General features: G+C 38.9%; 2 protein-coding genes across 4 annotated transcripts in view; one reads left to right on the top strand and one right to left on the bottom strand.

Moving 5' to 3' along the window:
• Positions 1–19,848, bottom strand: part of LOC122823970 (amyloid beta (A4) precursor protein-binding, family B, member 1 interacting protein) — a 45,083-nt gene extending 25,235 nt beyond the window's left edge. Inside the window, exons 1-2 of one of the 2 annotated variants that reach the window (XM_044104071.1) lie at positions 19,190–19,848; positions 11,564–11,708 (exon numbers count right to left, since the gene is read on the bottom strand). In XM_044104071.1, the coding sequence (XP_043960006.1) occupies positions 11,564–11,644 (81 nt within the window). In that variant the 5' untranslated portion in view covers positions 11,645–11,708; positions 19,190–19,848. Of the gene's footprint in view, positions 1–4,316; positions 4,350–11,563; positions 11,709–19,189 lie in introns of those variants that run through there. The other variant, XM_044104074.1, reaches the window with a different exon arrangement.
• On the top strand, positions 1,905–21,717 carry nell3 (NELL (neural EGFL like) family member 3). 2 transcript variants are annotated; one of them, XM_044104069.1, is made up of 4 exons: positions 1,905–4,871; positions 6,347–6,906; positions 8,092–8,158; positions 8,247–11,516. In XM_044104069.1, exons 1-4 carry the CDS (start codon positions 4,307–4,309, stop codon positions 9,770–9,772), a joined length of 2,718 nt encoding a protein of 905 aa, XP_043960004.1. In that variant the 5' UTR covers positions 1,905–4,306; the 3' UTR covers positions 9,773–11,516. The 2 variants fall into 2 exon arrangements, with proteins under 2 accessions (XP_043960004.1, XP_043960005.1); XM_044104070.1 differs by lacking the exons at positions 8,092–8,158; positions 8,247–11,516 and adding an exon at positions 21,586–21,717 and having other exon boundaries at positions 4,092–4,871.
• Positions 21,718–24,527: the final 2,810 nt, after the last annotated feature.

Here is a 24,527-nt window from a genome sequence, read left to right as displayed (position 1 = left end):
GAGAAAACATTGTGAGTGAGTGAGTTTACCTGATACATGTCTTATTTTTTAAATTACTGACTTTTGCAAAAATGTAGTGTGTAATTAGGAAGAACACTGTAAAACCTGATAAGTTAGTTGATCTCAAACGATTTGAGGAAATAGATTTTCCTTCCCAAACAGCATTAATGTCTCAGCAGAGACCCTGTTTCCAAACCCACAGCCAATAGTACAACATATAAAAAGAAACATCAACGTTTAGAGTGTTTTTATTCTCTATTCAGTAATTATTACATTCATTCAGCATAAATGTTGCCTCAGATTGTCTGATTTTAATTGGCCATGGCGGAAAATTTTATTATCGGCTGATATATTATGAATTTATTACCACACAGTTCAATTTTTCATTACAATCCCCATTTGATTATAAGAAAATAAGTCATTTCTTATATTAATCACATGAAATTGTATTTTTTTTCACACAGTTTTTTTCTAGTCAGAGCTTAAGAAATTACATTTAATATCAGTGATCGATTTGTCACAATTAATTTGATTAATCGTTTCAACCCTTCTAATAATTTCTTATTATTACTGGATTGTATTTAATGGTGTTCATGTAAAAAGGATGTTGCATATCAAATAACCAAACTTTTCACATTCACATTGCAGCAAAGATTTAAAAACTACAACCTTTACGTGCTACATTGTGTTGAGCTATTGCAGAAAATACCAATGGTCAAAAACATAACTGGTTTTGTTTTTTTCCCTTACTGGTAATCAGGTCAGAACATCTTAACAGAACGCTGTGGTGCAACTGTGTCTGTTATCTTCAGGGGAACCAGAAAGATTCAAACCATCATGCTATGAATATATTCTGTTATCTCTTCATGCAGACACTGAATTCCTACTTCTGAGGCCAACAAACAAGATTTAATTTCCGTTTTTTTCACTTTCAAGGCATTTATGCAAATATATTCACTAAAGGACGAATTTTCCCCTGTCGCTAACTGTATTTTTAAAGCAATGCTTGACTCCTTGAGTTGTGTAACTATTTTAAAATTGCTTAAGCTGTATGTTCCTCATGTCTGATGAGTAAAGCAGACGGCCCCATTCTGTGGCGGAAATCTGTCATCGTAGGATGAAGCGGAGCACCAACAGGGGAAAATGAATAACCTCAAATGCCTCCAAGAACCTTTCATGACAGGTGATAAATTAGACAAACACCCCGGGTGCAGGCGTTTGTCCTGACCGCGCTCATTTCCTCACTGAGGTTGACAAACAGATGGACACCAAAGGCAGACGTCCAAAACGTGAAGGAGAGCATTTCCCAAATAAATCCACAGAGTAATGGCTGTAGAGCTCAGCAGCAGGGACCGAGGCGATTTGTTTGTGTCATTTCTGGCAAACAGGGTGGTCCGATGGCGTTGGTTCTGATGTTGGTTCTGTTAAATCTGCAAACCAGCAGTTCTCTAGCTCCTAATTTTAAGTCCTACAAACCGAGTTTACTATTGTTTTCAAGTGAGTGTAGCCAGACTGATTGCTCTGAAAGAATGTGGTTGGTTGGTGTTTGGTCTATCAGCATTTTTGTCAAAGGTCATTTGGGTCAAAGGTGGATTATTTAGCAATTATGTGCGGTGAGGTTCATAGCTGGTGAAGCACTGACTTAATCATAATCATATATATGATTATGCATGTTATTGTTCACATAAGAAAATTTTGCGCATGCGGACAACGCTGGAGGGCAAAAAGAATATTCTTCTACATGTCATCCATAGCTGCTCTGCCGCTGTAGAATAATTCTGTTTACTCGATCAAACTTGTAGATATTATTAATTTCGCGCTGTGCTCCACTGCAGAGGGAAAACCCGTTAAAGTACAACTCAAACCCACTTCTTTCTCGCTCTCTGTATCAACGCAGCTGCGAGCAGAATCGTTGCCACAGCAACTGACAACAACGCCCCTAAAAAAAATACTGAAATATTTCCCATACAAAGAGCAGAACATTCAGCCTGTTGCAGTAGTATAGTTTTAGGATTAATGTTTGTTTTTGCGATATTTAATAAGAGGAGAAAACTATACTGTAAATACATCGTTGCCCTTGGCTTTGCTGTATGGCTAGCTCCATGGCTAGCTCGATGTTACTGTCTCTTACTCTGCAGTTGTGGAATCACAATGTCTGGGATCATGAGCGCCCCCTGCCGTGAGGCAAGCGAACTGCCTGCCTCACCTCAAATCTGTTCTCTACCGTTTCTGATCGCTCCTCAGCACACAAAACACGTTACATACACAGGTGGTGAAAAAAACACTTTACTGTTAAAACAAAAAAGTTAAAACAAAAAAAACTTTTTTGTTTTAACTTGACAAAATGAACATGAATACTTTTGCGTTCTCAGAACAGCTGTCTCTTCTCATTTTGCTCACTGTTTGCTTTCTTTTCTTTTTTTTACATTTGTGACCTTCGAACCTGCAGAAAGCTCCCATAACGTTGCGTTGTGTGCTGAAGTAGCTGCTGGATCCTCCCACTTACACTGACCTGGTGAACACAAACACCCAAACTGTGTTTACATAGAAAAGGTCAGGAGAGGTCAACCTTTTATTGGAGAAGTCCACGGCAGAAGAATGTGAAACCTGTCCAACTGGTTTTTGGGTCATCTCTGAGTGAGTTTGTCTGAGTCGGCGGTCCAGAGGTGTTTAAATGTTGGTGTTGGATTGCATCAAGATTAAAGGTCAAAAGAAGCACAAACAAATTAATACAAAAATTTACTTCCTCTCTCTTTGTTGTCTTATCTAAATGTTAGAACTTTCAAAAAAATAAAAAATCTTTTGAACCGCTGTGGAAGCATTTCAATCCACTTTTCTTTGTGAAACAGTTTTGGTTCAACCATACTAGTTGTGCTTTATGTTGTCCTACAAATCCCATTCAGATTTATACCCAGAATTTGATTTAGGCCACTTTGAAACCATTCAATTTGAATGTTTGAGACATTTGGACGTGGACTTGTTTGTGTGCTTCCTAATTTAAAACCCAAGAACAACTGAGTCCAGAAACCATAGGTCAGACATTATGCTGCATCTTCTTTCTGAAGAACCCGATGTGCTGCCAGTACAGAGATCTACTGTCTGAAATGCTGCTTCGATCAGGATAAACACCATCAATAAATTTCCTCTTTTGTCTTGGATTTTCCAAAAACTTTGCATCTTTGTAACCTTTTTCAGACTGATGGTTGTCAATAACATTCCTCTTATATTCGCGTAAATTTCTTTCAATGTCTCGGCTTACAGCTGCAGTATGTAATGTTTATGATAAATGTGTTGTTGTTTTTTTACATATTTGTTAAAACTATCACTGTGTCTCGACAGTTTAATATGACAGATAATCTGTGAAAAAATAAATCTCCACCACCTCCTTCCTGAGCTGCTATTGGCATCTGAAAAAAATGCACCGACTAAGAACAACCAATCAGACCCAGGAGGAGGGTCTTAGAGCTGTCAATCATCCGCTTGTACTCACTGCTAAATGTGCCAATGGCAGAAACACAACTTACTGTTAAAGGAAAACCGTTTAATTCCCATAGTCTGTGGCTATGCTAACTAACCTTGAATCAATCTCAGACATTTTCTAGAAATAACTATTTTTTTCAAACATTTCTGAGATCATTGCCAATCTGTAAGTTTAAGAAGTCGAAAACTTGCAAGAAAAATAAGTCGGAAATATTTGAGAAAAAGAACTTGGAAATTTTCTAGAAAATTAACAACTTTTCAAAGGTAGAAATTTCAATGTTTTTTAAAGAAAATTTCTCAGCTTAGTCTCAAAGTTTCTAAGTTTAAGAAGTTGAAAACATGGGGGGGAAAAGCACCACAAAAATATTCCAAAATAAACTTGGAAATGTTGAGTTTTTTCTTGCAAATTTTCAGTTTTTCAAACTCAAAAACTTTCTTGTTTTTTTTTCTGTAAAAAAATTTGATTCTCGTTGGAAATTGAAACCATTAGACTGAAAAGTCTAATGGATCATGTACGTGGTTGTAGAAAGCCAGATGTCAAACAGAATTCAAATTTAATTTAGTAATTTTGTTTTGGCTTCAGCAGATGGATAATGAGGAGCACTGGAGAGGATGAAGGGTTAAAATGCGGCCGGGGAAACCTGATGCTAATTAAATCTGCGGAATGCCACTCAGACACTGAAGTGCAGGGTCTCTGAGTGGGTCATGTTCCAATTCCTTTTAGTCCGACCGAACCCTGGAGCTGAAAGCTGCATCATGGTTTTGTTTGGAATGGGGATTTAATCTGGAAAGCTGTAAATAACGGCTTTTTACTGCTAAATGCAAAATGGTCTTACTTTTCCTGGCGGTGCTGCTCTCCATGCACAGCGTTGCGCCCGCTTTGGGGGATTTCTGCCGGGGGTCGCACTGCTCTGGCGGGGGAACGGGCGATCCAAGGCCGTGCACAGGAGCGCACTGTCCCGGGAGCAGATCCTCCAGGCTCCCCCGGCAGTTCAACCCAGCGCCGCAGTGGAGAACCGGACACGCAGCGGCCACCCCGCACCATGTGCACCCGAGCCCGCAGAGAGCGCCTCTGGAGACCGAGCCGCACGGCGGTGGCGGCGGATGCTCCGACACGGGCTGCACCCGGATCCGGCTCCAGCAGCCCCGGAATGAATCCAGAGACTGCCGGGGGATCGAGTGCCGGCTGCCGCTGAGGATCCGGCCCAAAGTCCGGGGGGGTTCCTGTGTGGGAGAGGAATGCTCGGCCGCGGCGGAGGCGGACATGTCCTCGGTCTACCTGTCCGACAGAGCCGCGCAGTTTCTGGGAGACTATCCGGAGTTTGGACATGCAGCCTCGGAGCTCGGCGGGGCTCCGCTGGGAGTCCAGCTCACATGTGACATAAAGCCAGGTCTGTTTCCGTCACAACCCCGGTTATCTAGATTTAAAAAACTCAAAATGTTCCCTTTTTATCACCTTAAAAATTGTTTCTATACCGGTACTGTGGATACCGTCAACTGACCAAAAGAGACAAACATACATTTTTTATAACTACAACAAATATTTATCATTTACAGCTAAATTATGTTGGCAGTTCAGGCCTGGGCAGTTTAATCAAATGTGGTCTAAGTAGTCTTAAATGTTGCGTTTTAAAAGCTTTGATCGATCCAAATTGTAAAAGATTTGCATCAAAAATCCAAGAAAAACAAAACAAAACAAAAAAATCTGATTAGTTTTTTCATCTTTGGACTTTGATCCATCCATCCAACCATCCATCCTTGTATTATTGTAATATATCATATTTAGAACCTGACCTCATCAATTTTTGTAGTGAATTGTTATCTTCAGGTTCATGAGTTTATCAGCTCATCTATCCTCCAGACTGGATGTGATTTATTATCCCTACAGACGGCAAAGAATAACAACTTGAAAGTTTATAAGACCAAAACAGATTCTATCTGCTTTCATCTGGATAAACAGACTCTTCCTCCAGTTTATTCTTAATCCTATATTTATCTTTATATGATGTTTGGTATACCATAGTCAACTTCCAGTAACACTTTATCCTGTTATCAAATTATAAAAGTAACTTTTTGTTGGCCATTAAGAAAAGGGATAATGACAGAGTAACATTAACTGAGCTGGAAAAATACCTCAGAGTCAATTAGCTGGGAAATATCGACTATTTTGATATTTGATCAGTGCATTCTGATTGGCTGACCCAATGTCGTTGCATATGCAGTACATTGTTAAAATTCTGAAACAAAACATAAATTTAGATATTAGTTGCTGAAATTTCCAAGAAAAAACACGGAAACTTCTGAGCTTTGAATGTCAAAAATGTTTGACTTTTCAAACTCAGAAAATTTCCAAACTTGAAAAAAACAAAAAAACTTGGACTCAGAAATGTCTTCTTTTTTATTTTTTAAACATTTCTGAGGTTAGGCTCAAAATTTCAGATTTTTTTTCTAGGAAAGTTTTAACTTTTCAGACTCCAAAAATGTCCTTGTTTTTTCTAGAAAATTGCTGAGATTCATCTCAAAATTTCAGTTTTTATAGCAAATATTTGACTCTTGAAACTCAGTTCCATATTTTTTGTGAAAAATGTATACTTTTCAAACTCATGAATTTTCTTTTTTTCTTGAAAATTTCCAAGTGATTTGAAAATTTCAGAACGTTTTTACAGCAAATATTTGACTTTTCAAACTGACATTTCCTTGTGTTTTTTTTTAGAATTTTTTTTAACCTTTTCATACTCAAAAATTCCACTTGTTTTGTAGAAAATCTCTGAGATTAACCTAAAAATTCCTGAGTTTTTTGGTGGAAATTTACTCCTTTATTATATTTTTTCCATCTCTAATGGCCCTGTTGTAAATGTGACCTCAGGGGAGAATGAAGTCCCTTCAGAAGACGCCCTCATCCTGCACCTCCAGCTGGCCAAGGGGCAGGAGAAGCTGGTTGAAGCCCTCCGAGCCCAGCAGGTCGTAATCCGCGACCTGCAGCAGAAGCTCGTCGACCAGCAGGAGGCGCTGCTGTTGCAGCAGCGGGACGTCCTGCAGCAGCAGCGGCACATGTACGACCAGATGGATGCGGTGAAAAACCAGTTCGGCCAGCTGCTGGAGACGGTCAAGCAGGCCTCCTTCCAGGGCCTGCAGGGGGAGCTGCAGAGGTACTTCGAGAATCACTTGGCGGGACTGCAGAGTCAGGCCCGCAGCCATCTGCAAAAATCCTACGCTGTGCATAAAATGGACATCGACTCCAAAGTGATGGATGTTGTGGGAGAGACTCATTTCCCGCAGCCTCTGCGTGGCTGCCGATCGCTCTGCGGATCAGAGGAGTTCTGTGATTTTCAGAGGGATCCACCACAGTGTGAGAAATGCACCATGTGTCCGCCAGGCTTCTTCCTCATCGCACAGTGCTCTCAAACTGCAGACAGAATGTGCCAGGTATGTTTCATATTACCAAAGACTTCAATCCAAGCCACATTGGAACAAACTACACTAGCTGCATTTCCATTAAAAATGTGCGCAACATTTTTTCCGCTAATGTCAGAAAAACAATTTTGCAATTGTGACATTTCCATTAAATAAAAAACAAAATTAAAATCACACGTGAATAAGTATGTTGATGTGATAAGTCATTAAAAACACGCTGTGCCATCATCCTCCGACCACTTCCTGTCGTCTTCTTCATGGTTTCTGCCAGTAGTAACATCCGAATGTTGATCATGTGACTCGTGTGTTTCCGTTGCAGATTTGCAAAATAAACAAATTTTCATACAGCTGAAAAATAGAGTTTTTTCAAAATTATACTGTTGTCCTAAACCGAATATTCTTATGCAATTCCAATTTCAGCAAACCTATGGTGAATGGAAACAGTCTGTTTTACTGAGTTTACACAGGGTATCAAGCTGCATTACAAATGTGTGCAAAACTTTGTCAATATTCCACTATTGGCAAAAAAACACAATTGCAAAATTGTGGTGTTTCCAAACGCAATTAAAATCACATTCAAATAAGTTTGTTCACTCGGTAAATCATTAAGAAAATGTGCGGCGCCATCATCCTCCAACTACTTTCTGTCGCCTTCTTTGTGGTTTTCCACCAGTGGCAACATCCAGTTGTTGATCATGTGACTCGTGATACAAAAAAACTCTTTCCAATGTAGTTTTGCTAATTAAACCAATTTTGAAGCAGCCAAAAAAAAACAAAAAACAAAACGTCCACATGCTAATGCTAAAGCTTTTGTCAAAAAAGGAGAGTTTTTTTTAAATTGGTGTGTTTCCATTAAGTGAATTTATTTTCGAAATGTTAAATTTGGTCAATGGAAACGCAGCTAGTGAAATGAAGTGGTGGTGGTGGTATCATTCCAAAGGCTTGAAAACTTTACAGTCTATCATAAAACCCTTTTAAGATACGTTGCAGCTTATGGTTGTAACAAGAGAAGATAGGAAAAAGGCAAAGAGTAACAGCTTTACAAGGCATTGTACCTTCAGTCTATTCACTGAATTTTATGCATAATGCATTAAATCCACTGAATATTCTTGAAGGAGATGCCAAAAATCCAATTTGCTTGAAAAAAACAAACTGGTCCAAGGAAATACTTTCAAAGTATAATTGTATGGATTGCAGGACAGAGACGAATGTCTTGAACTACCACAGATTTGCGGAGAGCGAGTGAAGTGTCTCAATACTCCTGGTCAGTTCATGGTGTTTTTGTTTCATTTCATATTCTCCAACATATTTATAGCCTTGCCAGAGCTAATCTGAAGTCTCCTTTCGTGCAGGTGGTTTCAAGTGTTTGGGGGTTTCGGAGAGAGAAGCAGTGACAGGTCTTTGTGGTCATGAATACTTCTACAACCAGGAGCTTCAGGAGTGCCAAGCCTGCTCAGATTGCGATGGGGAGCCTTTGGTCGCCCCCTGCACAGCCATCAGTGACGCAGTCTGCGGCCAGATTTCAGAGAACCAACTCTCCCAGATCTGGATGGCAAAGGTGACGCTACCTCCTGCAGGTACGTCTAGCACCCACATCTTTCCTGGTCTGCAGCTCCACATCCGAGGCAAAGAGAGCAGCAGTCTTCTGTCCAACCAGGCTGGAAGAGTGACATTCCTCCAGCACGGTCTGGTGTGGCTGGATCATAACTTTGCTATAAAGCACAGCTGCAGGAACTTCCTCCAGGTCGGGATGAGACTCAACAGGAGCCAGGAGGAAGAAGGTCAGGACCTCAGCGGCGTCCGCATCGAGCAACCGGATGGGAAGTACTTCCAGGGGGTGAGCGTCAGTACCGGCGTGGAGGTTGAACCCAACCACATCTTCACTCTGCTGCTGAAGAGTCCTAACCATCACTGCAATCAGAGCAAAGACCTTCAAGTTTTTGATGTTCCCACCCCATCTCTGAGTCTCCTCTGGTTGTCTCACGATACCGGTGCTGTTGCCATGATGGCCCAGATGTCCCTGCTGGCGCACTACCAAACCAGCTACCGCCCGACATTCCGCATCACGACAGTGTCCGACCCCTACATGGTCACTCTGACTCACGATAGCCGTGGGGTGCGCTTCACAGAAAGCGGAGTAGTGAAGTTTGTCATTCAGCAGGCGCTTTACTCCATGGGTCACACCTGCGTTCGCGAAGGTTTCTCCCTGATTGCCTACACCACCCGGAACACCACTGGACTGAAGACAATGCAAGCCTTCAAGACAGGTGTGAACTACAGGGATACTTCCATCACGCTATCTGGCGCAGTGACGGTAGAGAGCAAAGACATCCTCACTTTTGAGATCACGTCTCCGTCGCAGTGCAATATCCGGTACTTTGGGGACAGCACCGGGATCAGTATCTTGAGTCTGATCTGGATTCCCTCTGCTGTGTCGTCAGCCTTGACCGCCACAGTTTCACGGACTGGTCTTCCCTCTGGAGCCGTCAGGAATAAACCGCTGTTGTTTCAGCAGATCAGCCCGGATACGCCGCAGGTCCATCTGGCTCGCTCCGGGGAATCGAACGCCAGAAGGAACTTCGTCTTTCATGAGCAGGGTACAGCAAACATCGCCCTCAACCTCAAACTGATTCACTCATGTAATATAGTCAAACTGACTCTGCAGAGGGTCGGAGGTCAGCAGGCTGGTCCTGTGGCTCAGCAGGTGTCTGGATCTATGCCTGAGGGCAGCGAGTGGACTAGCATCGGGCTGAGAGTCTCTTTTCAGGTCCAGAATGGCACAGCTGTTTATGTTACTCTGGACTGTATCAGAGGGCGTGTAAACCAAATAACACAAGAGGGTGGCACAAATATTTCAATTTTCTGGGTCGCTCTGTGATCCAGGAGGATGGATTTCTACCATTTTCAGGAAATCTTTTTGTGAAAACTCAAAGACTTTTTTGTGCTATGTAGTAGTGCTGGACAATATGGCTGAGAAACTTACCATAATATAAGCATTTCATATCAGCCAATATCAATAATCATTAATTAGTTTTTTCTTTCTGAAATGCTGCCAAACTGATGCCGTCACTTTATCCACAGATTTCACACTGCGCTGTTGTCTTTTTTTGTAAGTGGCGGAAATTCAAACTATTGCTGCAGCAGGTTGTTGCTAGGTAACCACAGAGTGAGTGCGTTAGTTGATTCCACTAACATAGCTTAACTAGCAGTGAGAGTTTGAGGAGCTAGCTAAGCTAGCAGCTAACTCAAAATCTCATCTCCCAGAATGCTATGCGGTTTTTGGTCGGACTTCAGTGAATATTCTACATGTCGAATATTCCAATAAACATATTATCTATTGATATTGATCACGTGTCTTTAGGGATACTGTTGTTGATTTATTGTCCACTATCCCTTTTTACTAAAATATGAATATTGATTGAATTTTTGCTTTAAGTTAATGTTTTTCCACTTGTTCAAGCATTTATATTTTGGGAGTTTGTTCAAGTTCTGCTTTTTCCTGAAGTCTTTCAGCTGGTGGAAAAGTGACCAGTTTAAAGTCTGAGTGTTTTCATATCTGTCAGACTGTTTTCATACAGTGGTGCTAGAATATATGTCTGCATATAGACAATCATTGATAGGTTTTACTTTATAATAGTAACTTGATAATTAAATTTTTATATATTTTTTATTGCAGAATATTATATTTAATGTATTTTTTGTATGTATGACTTACATAGGTTACACAATGGCTTTAGTTCTACTCTATAGTTAGTTTAAAATGTTAATTCTAATCAATATTAATGAAAACAGTGTAGATGTCATGCACCTTTATTTACACAGAATAAGTTTTGGTCACCTAAAGTGGATTGAAACAGCATTCTTACAGATTTCTTGTTTTTATTCTATATCTCTGTATCCACTGTATAACTGCCTGGACTGCAGTAGGACTTAGCTAATTATTTAAATTCCATTCGTTAGGATTTTGGATGCATGTAACATGTTTTGTATCGCTTGTTGTTTAATACTGGCGTAAAATGTTGAAGGTAGGTAAGTAAAGAGGTGGTAAGGTAGTCTGTTATTACAAAACTGCTTCTAACTTCTTTTGGTTTTGGCCAGAAGTAATGTTTTACCGTTGAGATGAAAACAATTTTAAATATTCTGAGTAGCTGACAGTATGGTCATCACAGTTTTTTCTGCAGATATTTGCATATTTTTCTGTTGAACATAACTCCAACGTATTTGTGGGTACATAATCCAGCTATTTGAGGATTTTTTTTGTAAAGCATATCTAAAATATTCAGAAGAAAATGCAGCTTGGGAGGCTGAAGTACCTACCTACTCAATATGCCATACATAATTCTCAAGTGACATCACACTTTTAGAAACTCTAGCTGACAGCCATCTTGTAACTAACTTCTGTTATAGTTGCTATGACAACAATGAATAAGCCAAGAACTAGCTCTCACATTGTGCCTATTCTAATTTAGAGACAAAATAAGTAACAACTATTACTCAATTCATTTTATTTTACAGCTTTACCCAACTCTGTGTAATACTATAACAAATATCAGTGATATTTACAGTAGTATATAATGCCGAAGTAGCAAAGTTAGCTTAGCTGATGTTGCTTTTATCGGCTAGCTAAGGCGGACACGTAGCCTCCATGTACGTTACTACATGTACTCACTCTGCCAGCCACCGGAACTTTGTTATTCATAAAGCCGTTCAAACATCGATTGATGGATTTCAGGCCGTGAAGATCCTCCATGCAGTATGCACTCTTCGTGTTCACTAAGTAGTGAACTGAATCGTAGTAGAAACAGTTCTAATAGTACGGAGCCCCCTAGGGGACATGGGGAATTTTTTTTCTTTTGCGTTACCTCGCAAAACTTTTGCGTTCCCTCGCAATACTTTTGCGTTCCCTCGCAAAAACGTTTGCGTTCCCTCGCAAAACTGTACTGATCAGTTGTGCGGCATAATTGAATACTGTAAGACTTTCTTACGGTGGCCGCCGTACTTTCTGATTTAATATAAGGTTATGTAAGGTTTTTCCATGAATGTTAATATCTCGTTGTGAAATATCTGAAGTTTTATATCTTTCTTTAGGATACAAATGCACCACAAACCTATGATATAAACAGAAACCTTCCGTAAGTAGGAAAGAAATATAAATACTGTACATCCAAACTATATTTCTGAGTTATTATCGCGGCGTAATAAGTCATCTGACAGTTTTGATTGTGTCGCTGTTGTGTTGGTTGCCTGAATGGTTTAAAGAGCTGCTTTTATGTTCAGTTCCATCTCAACCCTAACAGACATAAATATGCGGTGAATTACGGAGCCCCCTAGGTGAGATGGGGAATTTTTTTTCGTTTGCGTTACCTCGCAAAACTTTTGCGTTCCCTCGCAATACTTTTGCGTTACCTCGCAAACATTTTTGCGTTCCCTCGCAAAACTGTACTGATCAGTTATGCGGCATAACTGAATACTGTAAGTCTTTCTTACGGTGGTACTGCATTTTCTGATTTAATATAAGGTTATGTAAGGTTTTTCCATGAATGTTAATATCTCGTTGTGAAATATATTAAGTTTTATATCTTTCCTTAGGATACAAAGGCACCACAAACCTGTTATATAAACAGAAACCTTCCGTAAAGAAATATAAATACTGTACATCAAAACTATATTTCTGAGTTATTATCGCGGCGTAATAAGTCATCTGACAGTTTTGATTGTGTCGCTGTTGTGTTGGTTGCCTGAATGGTTTAAAGAGCTGCTTTTATGTTCAGTTCCATCTCAACCTTAACAGACATAAATATGCAGTATATAAATCGATTTTCAATCAGTTTTTTGCACCAAAGACTTCATAATAATAAACACGTTTTCACTTAGGCTCTATAAGAGCCATATGAATGAAATAAGTAATTATTGATATGATAGGAGCACATGACTTAGGTGGTGGGTGTGCCGATGTGGGAGTGACGTCATCAGGTATGAATGGGAAGGTTACTGGCCTGCTGGTTTGTGTGTATGAGGAAACGGTGAGCGGCTTGGTCAGTCCTTGCAAAGTCTGGAGCATAATAATCAAAATGGAATAAATCGATAAATGTGACAGAACAAAGAAGTGGTTTGGAGCTAATTGATACACGGACAGATGAGATTCCCCGAGTTAACCTAATACGGCCCTTTACCATAATTAGTTTGTAGTGTTTTTAATAATAAAACGTGTTTATTATTATGAAGTCTTTGGTGCAAAAAACTGATTGAAAATCGATTCATTCACCGCATATTTATGTCTGTTAAGGTTGAGATGGAACTGAACATAAAAGCAGCTCTTTAAACCATTCAGGCAACCAACACAACAGCGACACAATAAAAACTGTCAGATGGGGGGCGCTAGTGTGCAGTAATGGAGTAGACGTGTTTTGCAGAGCTCCGTGTCACTACCTTCATTTAAAACTTATTTACCGCACCAAATATATTAATTTCTTTTTCACAGAGTGAGTAGCTGGCACTCATCTCTTCAGTTTATTTTAGTTTTGGCATTTCGCATCATGCCTAGGAAAGACGAAGCCCAGAAGTCGACTGCTCAGGCGTGCTCTGCTGTTAGCAACGAGACCATACTAGCACAATAGCCACAAAGATGATCTTTCTAAAGTCTACACACTCGTGGATACTCTCAAGAAATCACTGGAAGGACGTCTGGACTCCATTGAAGCTTGTCTAACAACTCTGCAGACAGAGCACGGTGAGGTTCGGCTCCGTTTGGATGATATGGACTCGGCTTTAACCTCTACCGATGCCCGTGTTTCGGCCCTGGAGTCATCATACAGCGAGCTAGCGGCGGCTAACGGCCTTCTCAAGAAAAAGGTTGACGACTTGGAGGGTCGCTCGCGCAGACAAAACATTCGGATAGTTGGCCTCGGGGAAGGTGTAGAGGGGGTTCGTCCTGCGGAATTTGTTTCGAAATTTATCCCTGAGCTGCTGGGACAGGATAACTTTCCCAAGCCCGTTAAAATTGATAGGGCGCATCGTGCCCTGAGACCAAAGCCACTTCCTAATGAACGTCCTCGGATTATCATCGCCAGGGTCCACAATGACCGCGACGTGATGAACATTCTGCGGTTGAGTCGACAACAATCCCCGCTGATGTACCATGGCCAGAAAGTTTTCATATTTCCAGACTACACAGCAGAGGTTTCAGCGCAGCGCCAGGCTTTTAACACCGTGAGGAAGAGGCTGGTGGAGGCCGGAGCCACTTGTTCCCTGCGTTTTCCTGCCAAGCTGCAAGTGTCTTTAAATGACACTGTGAAATCCTTCACTTCACCGGCTGATGCAGAGCGGTTTGCCAATTCTTTGTCTCATAATAAATGACTTTGTTAATCATTCTATGCTAGTTAGTTTGCTAGTTCGATTAAGCTTTGGTGCACACTAAATACTTTATACAATTTCTGGAGGTAAACACGGGGTGTTGGGTTTAGATTGCCCACTTGTGATTCTTTTTTTTGCTCTGTTACCCGGCAGCCTCCACTCTAGATTCTGGGATATGCCGCTTTGTTCATGTTGCGGCAAGGGTGAGTTTTGGGGTTTTTGTTTTTACCTTGTTGCTGTTAAGTTGCCTGTGTTTTGTTTTGTTTACCCTGTCAGCTGTTTTTTTTACGTTGTGATAAATGCAGGATAATAGTACTTTTAAGTCGAGCATGAGTCCTATTAATTTTGTTTCCTGGAACTGTAGAGGCCTTGGTAAGGCTCTTAAAAGAGCGAAGGTGTTTTCACACCTAAAATCACTTTCATCTGATATTGTCTTTCTGCAGGAGACTCATATTCATCCAACTGAGCAGAGACGATTGAGATCTTCTTGGGTGTCTCAGGTTTACCAAGCTAATTTTTCTTCCAAGGCTAGAGGGGTTGCAATCCTTATTCGCAAGTCTATCCCATTTATTTTTAACTCAATGACTGCAGATCCAGGGGGGAGGTATGTGCTTGTCACTGGCGAAATTAATTCCATCCCTGTTGCCCTTTTGAATATTTATGCCCCAAATTGTGACTGTCCCGACTTTTTCTGCAAGATATTTGATATTATTGCACAATTTAATAATAGGGACTTGATTATAGGAGGTGACTTCAACTGTTATCTCGACCCAGTGTTGGATAGGTCCTCCAATAAGGTTGCTTCTTCTTTGAAATCAGTGTCTGTTATAAATAATCTAATTAAGTCACTAAACTTAGTTGATATCTGGAGGCTTCAGCATCCTTCCGATCGCAAATACTCTTTTTTTTCCCCTTCCCATGGTAGTTTTACCAGAATTGACCACTTTTTAATTGATTCTAAATTGATTTCACGTACAGTCAGTTCTCTCTATCACGGGATCTTAATTTCAGATCACGCCCCTCTCTTACTTCAGATCCACTTTAATCTTCATGCTCCATCGTTTAACTGGAGGTTTATCCCCCCCATCAATTCGGATCAAGCACTTAAGGACTTCATTTCAGCTAAAATTTCAGATTTTCTTCTTTTTAATGACAAAGGTGATGTGTCTGATTCAGTCTTGTGGGAGTCATTTAAGGTGGTTCTGAGGGGCAACATTATTTCCTATCAGTCTTCTGCCAAAAGGGCCAGATCACAGCGTTTTGCAGATATTCAGGCTGAATTGTCTGCTTTGGAGGACAGGTACCAGAATACAAATGATGAAAATATACTTAATGCCATTCTGAAGATAAAATCTGAATATAACCACATGCTTGGTGAACAAGTTGGTAATTGCATAAACTTAAACAAAAGCATTTTGAACTGGCGGATAAACCTGATAGATTGCTTTCTAGACAAATAAAAGGCACTCTGGCAGATAGAGCTATTCATAAAATCACTTCTCCTTCTGGCCAACTGTTAACTGATCCTAAACTCATTAATGATGCCTTTTTCAATTATTACAGTGATTTATACACCTCCAAGAGTAGTGCTACCAGCACGGATATTAAAGACTTTCTAAACAATTTAAATGTGCCTGTCCTGGATGAATCCGCCAGGGCATACCTGGACTCCAGTTTTACTATTGAAGAAATTAAATCCGCGATACGTTCTTTATCTCCTGGTAGGGCTTGTGGTCCGGATGGGTTTGGAATTGATTTCTATAAATGTTATTTGGACCAGGTTGCCCCTCTTCTTCTGCGTATGTTGAACTCTTCTTTGGTGGAGGGAGTGTTTCCCCAGAGTTTGTATGATGCTCATATCTGTCTTCTCCTTAAGAAGGGCAGGGATTGCTCTAATGTTGCCTCATACCGTCCTTTAAGCTTACTAAATGGTGACCAAAAAATTATAGCCAAAGTACTAGCTACTCGTTTAAATAAGCATATAGCTCATCTTATCCATCCCGACCAGACTGGCTTTATCCCCAATAGGTATTCCTTTTCAAACACACGTCGACTCTTAAGTGTTATGTACCAGACCAACCTTCCTGCCTCCGCAGTTATTTCACTAGATGCTCAACAGGCATTCGACCAAATTGAATGGGACTATTTGTTTATGGTTCTCCAAAAATTTGGCTTTGGCGATAATTTTATGACTTTATTAAAAATGCTTTACGCTCAGCCAAGATCCTCAGTTCTGACTAATCACGACAGGTCTGCTTCTTTTTTATTGCATCGCGGAACCAGACAGGGGTGTTGTCTTTCTCCATTACTATTTGCACTGGCCATGGAACCCCTTGCTATTTCCATCAGGACCCATCCATTGATCTCTGGCATTGCAGACTATGCTACAGATAGTCCCATTGGTCTGTATGCGGACGATGTTATCCTGACCCTTTCAGACATCACAGTCTCTCTTTCTCCACTTCTTACTCTTATAAATAAATTTGGTAAGCTTTCCGGTTTCACCATTAATTGGGATAAAAGTCTTTTTATGCCTCTTTCAGACGGTCTAAACGCTGCTTTTCTTAGCAATCTGCCATTCAAAGTTTCCACTAGTCATTTTGAGTATCTGGGGATAAATATCACAAAAGACCCTAAACTCCTTTTTAAACATAATTTTTTGGATTTAATCAACAAAATTAAATCCATGGCTGACATGTGGAGGCACCTTCCTCTTTCATTGATTGGTCGCATTAATGCTGTCAAGATGGTGCTCCTTCCGAAATTTATCTATCTTTTTCAGAATATACCCATTTATCTCACTGCTTCCTTTTTTAAGATGATAGACTCTATTATAATCCCTTTTGTCTGGGCTGGTAAACACCGAATATCAAAATCTCACCTACAGAAACCTACAGCGGAGGGGGGCCTAGGCCTTCCTGTTTTTCGATACTATTACTGGGCATGTAATGCCAGATCCTGGGTTTTCTGGACTCAGCTCTGTCCGAGGGGTGAATTGGTTGACTCGCTACTACCCAAATGGCCATTGAATGAAAACCTTGCGTTATTGGAGCTGACTTCTTCTTCCTCAGCTGCAGTATTGTTTTCCAATCCGTCTTTGTCCTTTCAGTTGCTGAAGGATAACTTTATACTAAGAAATTCACTCAGGATTCTGAAGCAGTTAAAGAATGTACTGAATCTCCCTGGCTTGTCCATCTATGCCCCGATCTGTCAGAATTCAACATTTAAGCCAGGTAATATGGATGTAGTTTTTAAGCACTGGTTAAATAAGGGGATAGTTGCTGTTAAGGATTTATACATTAATAATCACTTTGCTTCCTTCACGCAACTACAATCTAAATTTGGTCTTCCGTCTAGTCATTTTTTTAGGTACTTGCAAGCTCGGAACTTTGTAAAACAGCACCTCCCCCACTATGAAACCTTACCGGCACAGCATTGTTTCTTCGAGCTTATAAAAAAGCCCCCTACCTCTAAAAATCTAATTTCTCAGTTTGTTAATCTTTTCAGTTCATCCCCGTCTACTTGGCATATAAAAGAGGCCTGGGCTTCTGATTTACTTGGTGAGATTTCGGACGAGCAATGGGATTTGTCTCTTTCGAGAATTAAGACCTGTTCCATTAACTCTAGACTGCAACTTATTCAATTCAAAGTTATCCATCGGCTGCACTTTTCTAAAACTAAACTCAACAGGCTATTCCCCTGCGTCTCACCAAAATGCGACAAATGTAAATTAGATGATGGGACCCTGGGTCACATGTTTTGCTCCTGTCCTAAACTAATGGACTTCTGGTGCAAGATTTTTGAATTTTATAGCAACGCTTATGACCAGCCTCTCTGTCCGGATAGGCATTTGATCATTTTGGGTTGCTCTAAATCCTCTCTTGCTCTTCCCATGTCCCTACAACAGTCTCTAATGTTTGGTTTAGTGGTAGCAAAGCGGGTTATTCTACGGGAATGGAAATCCTCTACCCTGCCTTGTTTTAAGAAATGGCTTAATGATATGGTGTCCTGTATCTATCTTGAGGAGATTCGATATTCTTTGTCTGACAATCATCATAAGTTCCTGGATGTTTGGGGTCCTTTCAATAGATACATAAAAAATAATAGGCTAAAATAACTGTCGTTTACATCTGGACCTGTTTTTTCTAATAATTTATTTTATTCATTTACCGTTTCGTCATGTTTATTGTGTTTATAACTTGTTTTCATCTTTTCTTGTTATTCCATATTCCATGGTGGGCTGTTTGATTCAATGTCCTCAGATATGTCTCTTACTTGCTTGGTCTCATGCTCGATAACATTCTACAATCTGATGTACATTTATTTTATCCTCTTATCAGACCCTTTGTTAGCTGACAGTGTTTTGATTGTTCTGTTCTGTGAACTTTTATTTTGATGACTCTGGTTAGTTTTTTTGTTTTTTGTTTTTTGTTTTTTTTATTGTTTTTTTTATTTTTATACTTGTTGTTTTGTCCTCTAATTTGCCTGTTTATTCTTGAAAATCATAAATAAATAAATAAATAAAAAAAAAAAAAAAACTGTCAGATGACTTATTACGCCGCGATAATAACTCAGAAATATAGTTTGGATGTACAGTATTTATATTTATTTCCTACTTACGGAAGGTTTCTGTTTATATAATAGGTTTGTGGTGCCTTTGTATTCTAAAGAAAGATATAAAACTTAATATATTTCACAACGAGATATTAACATTCATGGAAAAACCTTACATAACCTTATATTAAATCAGAAAGTACGGCGGCCACCGTAAGAAAGTCTTACAGTATTCAATTATGCCGCACAACTGATCAGTACAGTTTTGCGAGGGAACGCAAAAGTTTTTGTAGAGGAGCATAAAAGGTTTTGCGGTATCTAAAAGTTTTGCGAGGTAACGCAAAAGAAAAAAAATTCCCCATGTCCCCTAGGGGGCTCCGTATAATAGAGACAGCTTGCCACATCGCTTATATCTTTCCAACCTAACAGCAGCCATTATGTCATTGGTCAAGAGTGTCTGGAAGTCATGGTTCATAGGCTGGTGCTTGCAGCCAATCAAGGAGTTCCATTTATTTTCTCTGCGTGCTGATTGGCTGAACCCCCAAAGAGTGAAAATAAGGAAGACGGTGCTTCTGCGTAGTTGCATATTAATGAAGATTTATTGTTGGACCTTTAAAAATAGGCAATTGTAAGCAGTGAATATCTAATGGCTAACTTTTTAACATTTCTTTTTTCTGATCGAAAATAAGTGGTTGAAGATTAACAGAGTTGGATGTTTAAAACAGAACTGTCATGCTAAGTTTGGTTAGCCTCTTATTTATCATCTTAAACTTTCTAAGCTGTTATAAACTGAAACCATTCCTATGTTGCTGAGAGAAGTTTGTTGACAAAGACTTTCAGCAAAACAATAAAGGGTTTATGCAGTGTTTACAGGACTTTAATGTTTTGCATCTCAATATAAATGTAAAGTTTGTTGTCAAACATGCAGCTATAGCTTCTGTATCAGGTATATTTATGCACATATATCATTATGTTTAATGCACACATCTGTTATTATTTTGGAGAAAGAAAAGTTTCTCAGTAAAAAGCTGTTCACACTTAATGTTCCTTATTGCTTCTCTGTGTGTTTTGTCCAAACTGTTAAAGACATAATGAAGTGTTGGGGAGACTCTGCAGCAGCTCTCACTTCAGCGTTCTCATTTCTGTTTTAAATGCGTTTTTATTCAACACCAAATTATATGTGCTATTTTGCCAGAAACCAAATTCCATCCATACCTGTAAAATAGTTCTCCTGCTGGATTTAATCTATGTACATTTATGAGATGAATCACCTTTATAGTAAAGTCAAAACATATGGAGGATATACTTTATCATTGGTGCAGTAGGTTACTTTCTGGAACTGATGTGGCCCTGATGTGGAACTGACCTTGATCTGTATGAAAGTTACTGGACACCTTGCCAGAAAGTAATCAGTAAATTTAGGGAAATACGTAATAGTACGTTCTAAAAACATTACATGTTCTCTGAAAATACCAGGAAAATTGATGAATAATTTAAGAAGTACCACATTACAAGTCACTTTATAACACAAACTGGTTTTTGGAAATGCTTCGTAAATTTTAGAAAAACATTTTGTAACATTAAAGAAAGTTCCTGGTAAGTTTCAGGTAATGAAATAAAAAGTAAAATTACAGTTTCAGGAAAGCAGTAAGTTCTCAGAAAGCAAGTTATACTTCAGCTCATAATCTAGTATATTTTTTTTTTTGTTCAAAAAAGCCAAAGTATTTATTTAAAGTTCTAGGAAAGTACCTTGTTAATCCTGGGAAAGTATCCAATAAGTTTAAAGGTGACCATGTCACACAGAAAGATTTCCACAAATTGCTTATAAATTTCAGAAAAGTGACTGTAAATATTAGGTAAAAAACAGGCAAGTTGTAAGAAAGTATTTGGTAAATTCTAAGAAAGTATCTCAACTTCTATTCTAGCCTGATTTTTTGAAAATAGTAAAAAAAAATCAGGAAAGTACACAATAACCTGCATGTCAAATTTTGCGACAGTAACCTGGAAATTTAAAGTTGAAAGGAAGTATCTAATGAGTTTTATCCTTATACATCATCTCATAATATGAGCTGTGTTTCCATTGATTATTTAATTGCGGAAATTGGAATTACAAAAACAAATTCGCTGAATGAAAAAAACTCAGGTTTTCTGAAAAAAAAAATGTTGCTCTATGTTGAGGCGGTTTTTCAGCCATATTGAAATTGGTTTATTTCACAAAACTGCAATGAAAACTTTTTTTTTGCATCATGAGTCACGTGATCACTAACTGGAAGTTACTCCTGGTAGAAACGACAAAGAAGACAACAGGAAGTAGTTGAAGGATGATGTTTTTTAATGACTTATCCTGTGAATAAACTTATTCATGTGTGATTTTAGTTGTGTGAAAACACTGCAACTGAAATGTTTCATTTTTTAACATTAGCGCAATATTGACAATGTTTTACGTACATTTGTAATAGAAATACAGCTGCATCCCAATTTCTAAAAATACGTGGTCAATTAAAGGAAAGTTTCAAGAAATTATCTTATAAATTCTTTAAAATTCCTCTCTAAGTTCTGGGTAAGTATGAGCAGCATTATGTAGCAAGAACAACATTATTATTATTTTTTAGGGATCAAAATTGCAAAGTTGAAGGTTCAATCTTAAAAATACTGAACCGATTCGCTTTAATTAGCAGCAAAAGTGCCAGAATTACTCACAAATCACCTTGAAAATCATACTGTGTAATTTACACGCACTCGCTGATAACCGGGTCTAATTGTTCTCCCATCTGTTCGCTGCAGGAATGCTGCTTTTGGACTTTAACATAACAAATATCTTCTGAGGCAACGACAGAGCGAGCGAACAAAGAAATTAAGGTTCTGGTTTTTGGACACAAATGACTGTTTCTGTCGGCGGTCCGGATTGAAACCAGGTGTTCTGGGGGGAGGATCGCTCCAGATGTCGGGTGCTGTAGATCAAATGATGGCCTCACATGTTACAGGGAGATCAGAGAAAAAGAAGAGACCAAGGAAAGGGAGTGAGTGGGACTCTGAAACTTTACCCTGCAGGCTGCAATTCACTGGGTATTCTGATTTAACTGCACATTATTTATATTTCAAGGGAGAGCGGTCAAGTTTTAATTCAGGATGTATTTTTATACGGTCTGCAGAAATAAAGCTCTTGTGACGGTTTCTCTGTGCAAAAATGACCGAACTACTAACAGAGAGGGTTTGTTAAAAGGGAAGGTCATGTTTGTTTTATCTGCTGTGATTTGATTTAATTTGATTACACTGCAAAAACATTAAATCTTACCAACTAATTTTAGTCTAGTTTATATAGTGCAAATATCTTATTGTACTTCAAATAACACTAAACTAACTTACAAGTAAATTTTTAGCAGATATATTTGCTTGTTTTAAGTCAACAATGACTTAATATTGATTAAAAAGTACTACTTCCAGATCATTTCATTTTTAATAAGATATTTTATTAATGCTATGAATAAAATAGTTTTCCAATGGAACTACTACTTTTTAAATCAATATTATGGATATTATTTACTCTACACAAGTTCCTATTTCTGTCTGAAAAGTTACTTATTAGTTTTGCTCTATTCCAAGTGTGCTAAGATATTTTCTCTAGATACTAGACCAGAAATACTTGGTAGTTTTTGTGTTTTTGCAGTGAATGAACCAGATATGAAACCTGAATGGATTGCATATCTGGGAATTTCCTCCCAGACGATTTGAGGCAAGGCAACGAGGAATCCTTCACCACCACATGTGCGCCTGCTGTGCGTTTGTTGGCTTTCTCAGGGGTTTTTTGTGTTTGGCGTTGACTCGGTCAATGGCATGCAAACACACCAGGAACCTCAATGTCTCAGCAGCTAAAAGCACAACACACATCCTGCCAGTGCGAGTGTCAAAAAATGTGCTTCAGGATCATTTGTTCATTTTTTCCTGGAATAAAAACCAACAGTATGGTGTCACTTTAACAAACACATCAGTCTGGGTGATTTGTTGTAAAGGCGAACCCGACGGCGGCCCCAGAGCGCTGCAGAGTCGACTGAAAAAGGACGAAGCAGGAGGCGGGCTGGCTTTAATCAGAAGCGGATGTTTCTCTAAGAGCCAAAGTCTCTTTTGTCTGGAGGAAAAATGTTTAGAGCATGTGGTGAGTTTAGATGCTGCAGGCCTCTGCTGAGTGTCACAACTCTGCAGGAAAACAAGAGGGAAGGAAATTACTGGCACGTTTCATAAAGAGGGTTTCTGTTCTTTAAATAGAAATGTAATTAATTTGACTGAATATGGGGATGTATTTTAATGGAAATATTTAGATTTAACTTGGTTATCTGTCCATGGCGCCCCCTTCTGGTGAAGACGTGTAAAAGCCTTTCATTTAATCAAATCCAATATTAAAATTAAATCAATGCATAAATTTAATCTTGACTTAATTAAATATAAATATATATTTTCACAATCTTTGCTTTTGTTTCTAATAAATTTCCTGATCAATGCAGCGTTCTGAGTATTGGGGGGAAATGAAGAAAAAATAAAAAAATTAAATTATGAAAATAAATTCAGAAAATTACAATAAAATCATCCTAGAATAAAGTCAAAATAGTAAGGAAAAAAAATCATAATAATGTGAAAATAAAGTAATACAATTACAAGAATAAAGCCAAAAGAATATAAGAAAAACATTTTATAGTATAAGAATAAAGTCAAAAAATTATGACAATCATTACAAGAATAAAGTCATATGAGAATAAAGACAAAATAATGTAAAAAATAAAGTCATACATTTATGACAGTCTTAAAACTACAAGAATAAAATCTAAATAATATCAGAAGAAAATTGTAATAATACGAGAATAAAGTCAGAATATTTCGAGAATAAAGTTATAATATTATGACTATTCTTGTACATTTTGACTTTATTCTCTAAATATTACGCTGTGGCTCTAATTCTCCTTCATAACTTCTCGTTCTCCCTTCTTGACCTCAATCCTTTCTGTCAAGGTCAATCTGAAGCTCCTGAACTTGGAAATAAACATCAGCGTCTGTCAGACACATATCTATATGTATGAGGTCAGAACATTTAAACGTCTGCTGCCTATGGTGTATTTTTAACTCTGTCACGTCGACTCCGCTGAGGTCGAAGAGGTTAATTGCTTTTCTCTGGCAGATGATTCTGGATGCGTCCAAAAATGACTGAAGCTCAGCAGGGCGGGATGTGGATCCGTAACAAAGTGTCTGCAGGTCTGTCACTTCGGTAGTTCAGGACAACTTGAAAAGAAGTCAAAGGTCACATGAGTTAACACAAAATGCAGTTTTTAAATGTTGATTATCAGTAAGGAAGTTAAAGGAAATCAAAACTTAATGGCTCAGTGTGGAAAAAGTGAGACAGACAGTAAGTTGAGATCAGTATGGAAAGTGATTTCTAAAGTTTTGGGATTATTAAATATCTACAGAAAAAGTCACAAAATATCCAATAACATCCGAAAAACAGCAGCCTTGGTTGAGGTCAAAGGTCATGCCTCCGTGTCTCAGTTTTTCCAGAACACGCCTCCATGATTCCCAAGATCTTTAGAAAAACATTCTGTGGACTTTAAAGCACGGTGGTGGCAGTGTGATGGTGTGGGGCTGCTGTACTGGAAAACATGCTGTGAAAAATTTAGATGTTTAGCATCTCGATTTATTAAATATCTGAATCTCAAGGACATTGTTTTTCTCCAAACCTGCTA

Source organism: Gambusia affinis, linkage group LG21, assembly GCF_019740435.1.
Source record: "Gambusia affinis linkage group LG21, SWU_Gaff_1.0, whole genome shotgun sequence".
Taxonomy (NCBI): Eukaryota; Metazoa; Chordata; class Actinopteri; order Cyprinodontiformes; family Poeciliidae; genus Gambusia; species Gambusia affinis.
Note: the sequence above shows the minus strand (reverse complement) of the source record. Positions and strands in the feature narration are given on the sequence as shown.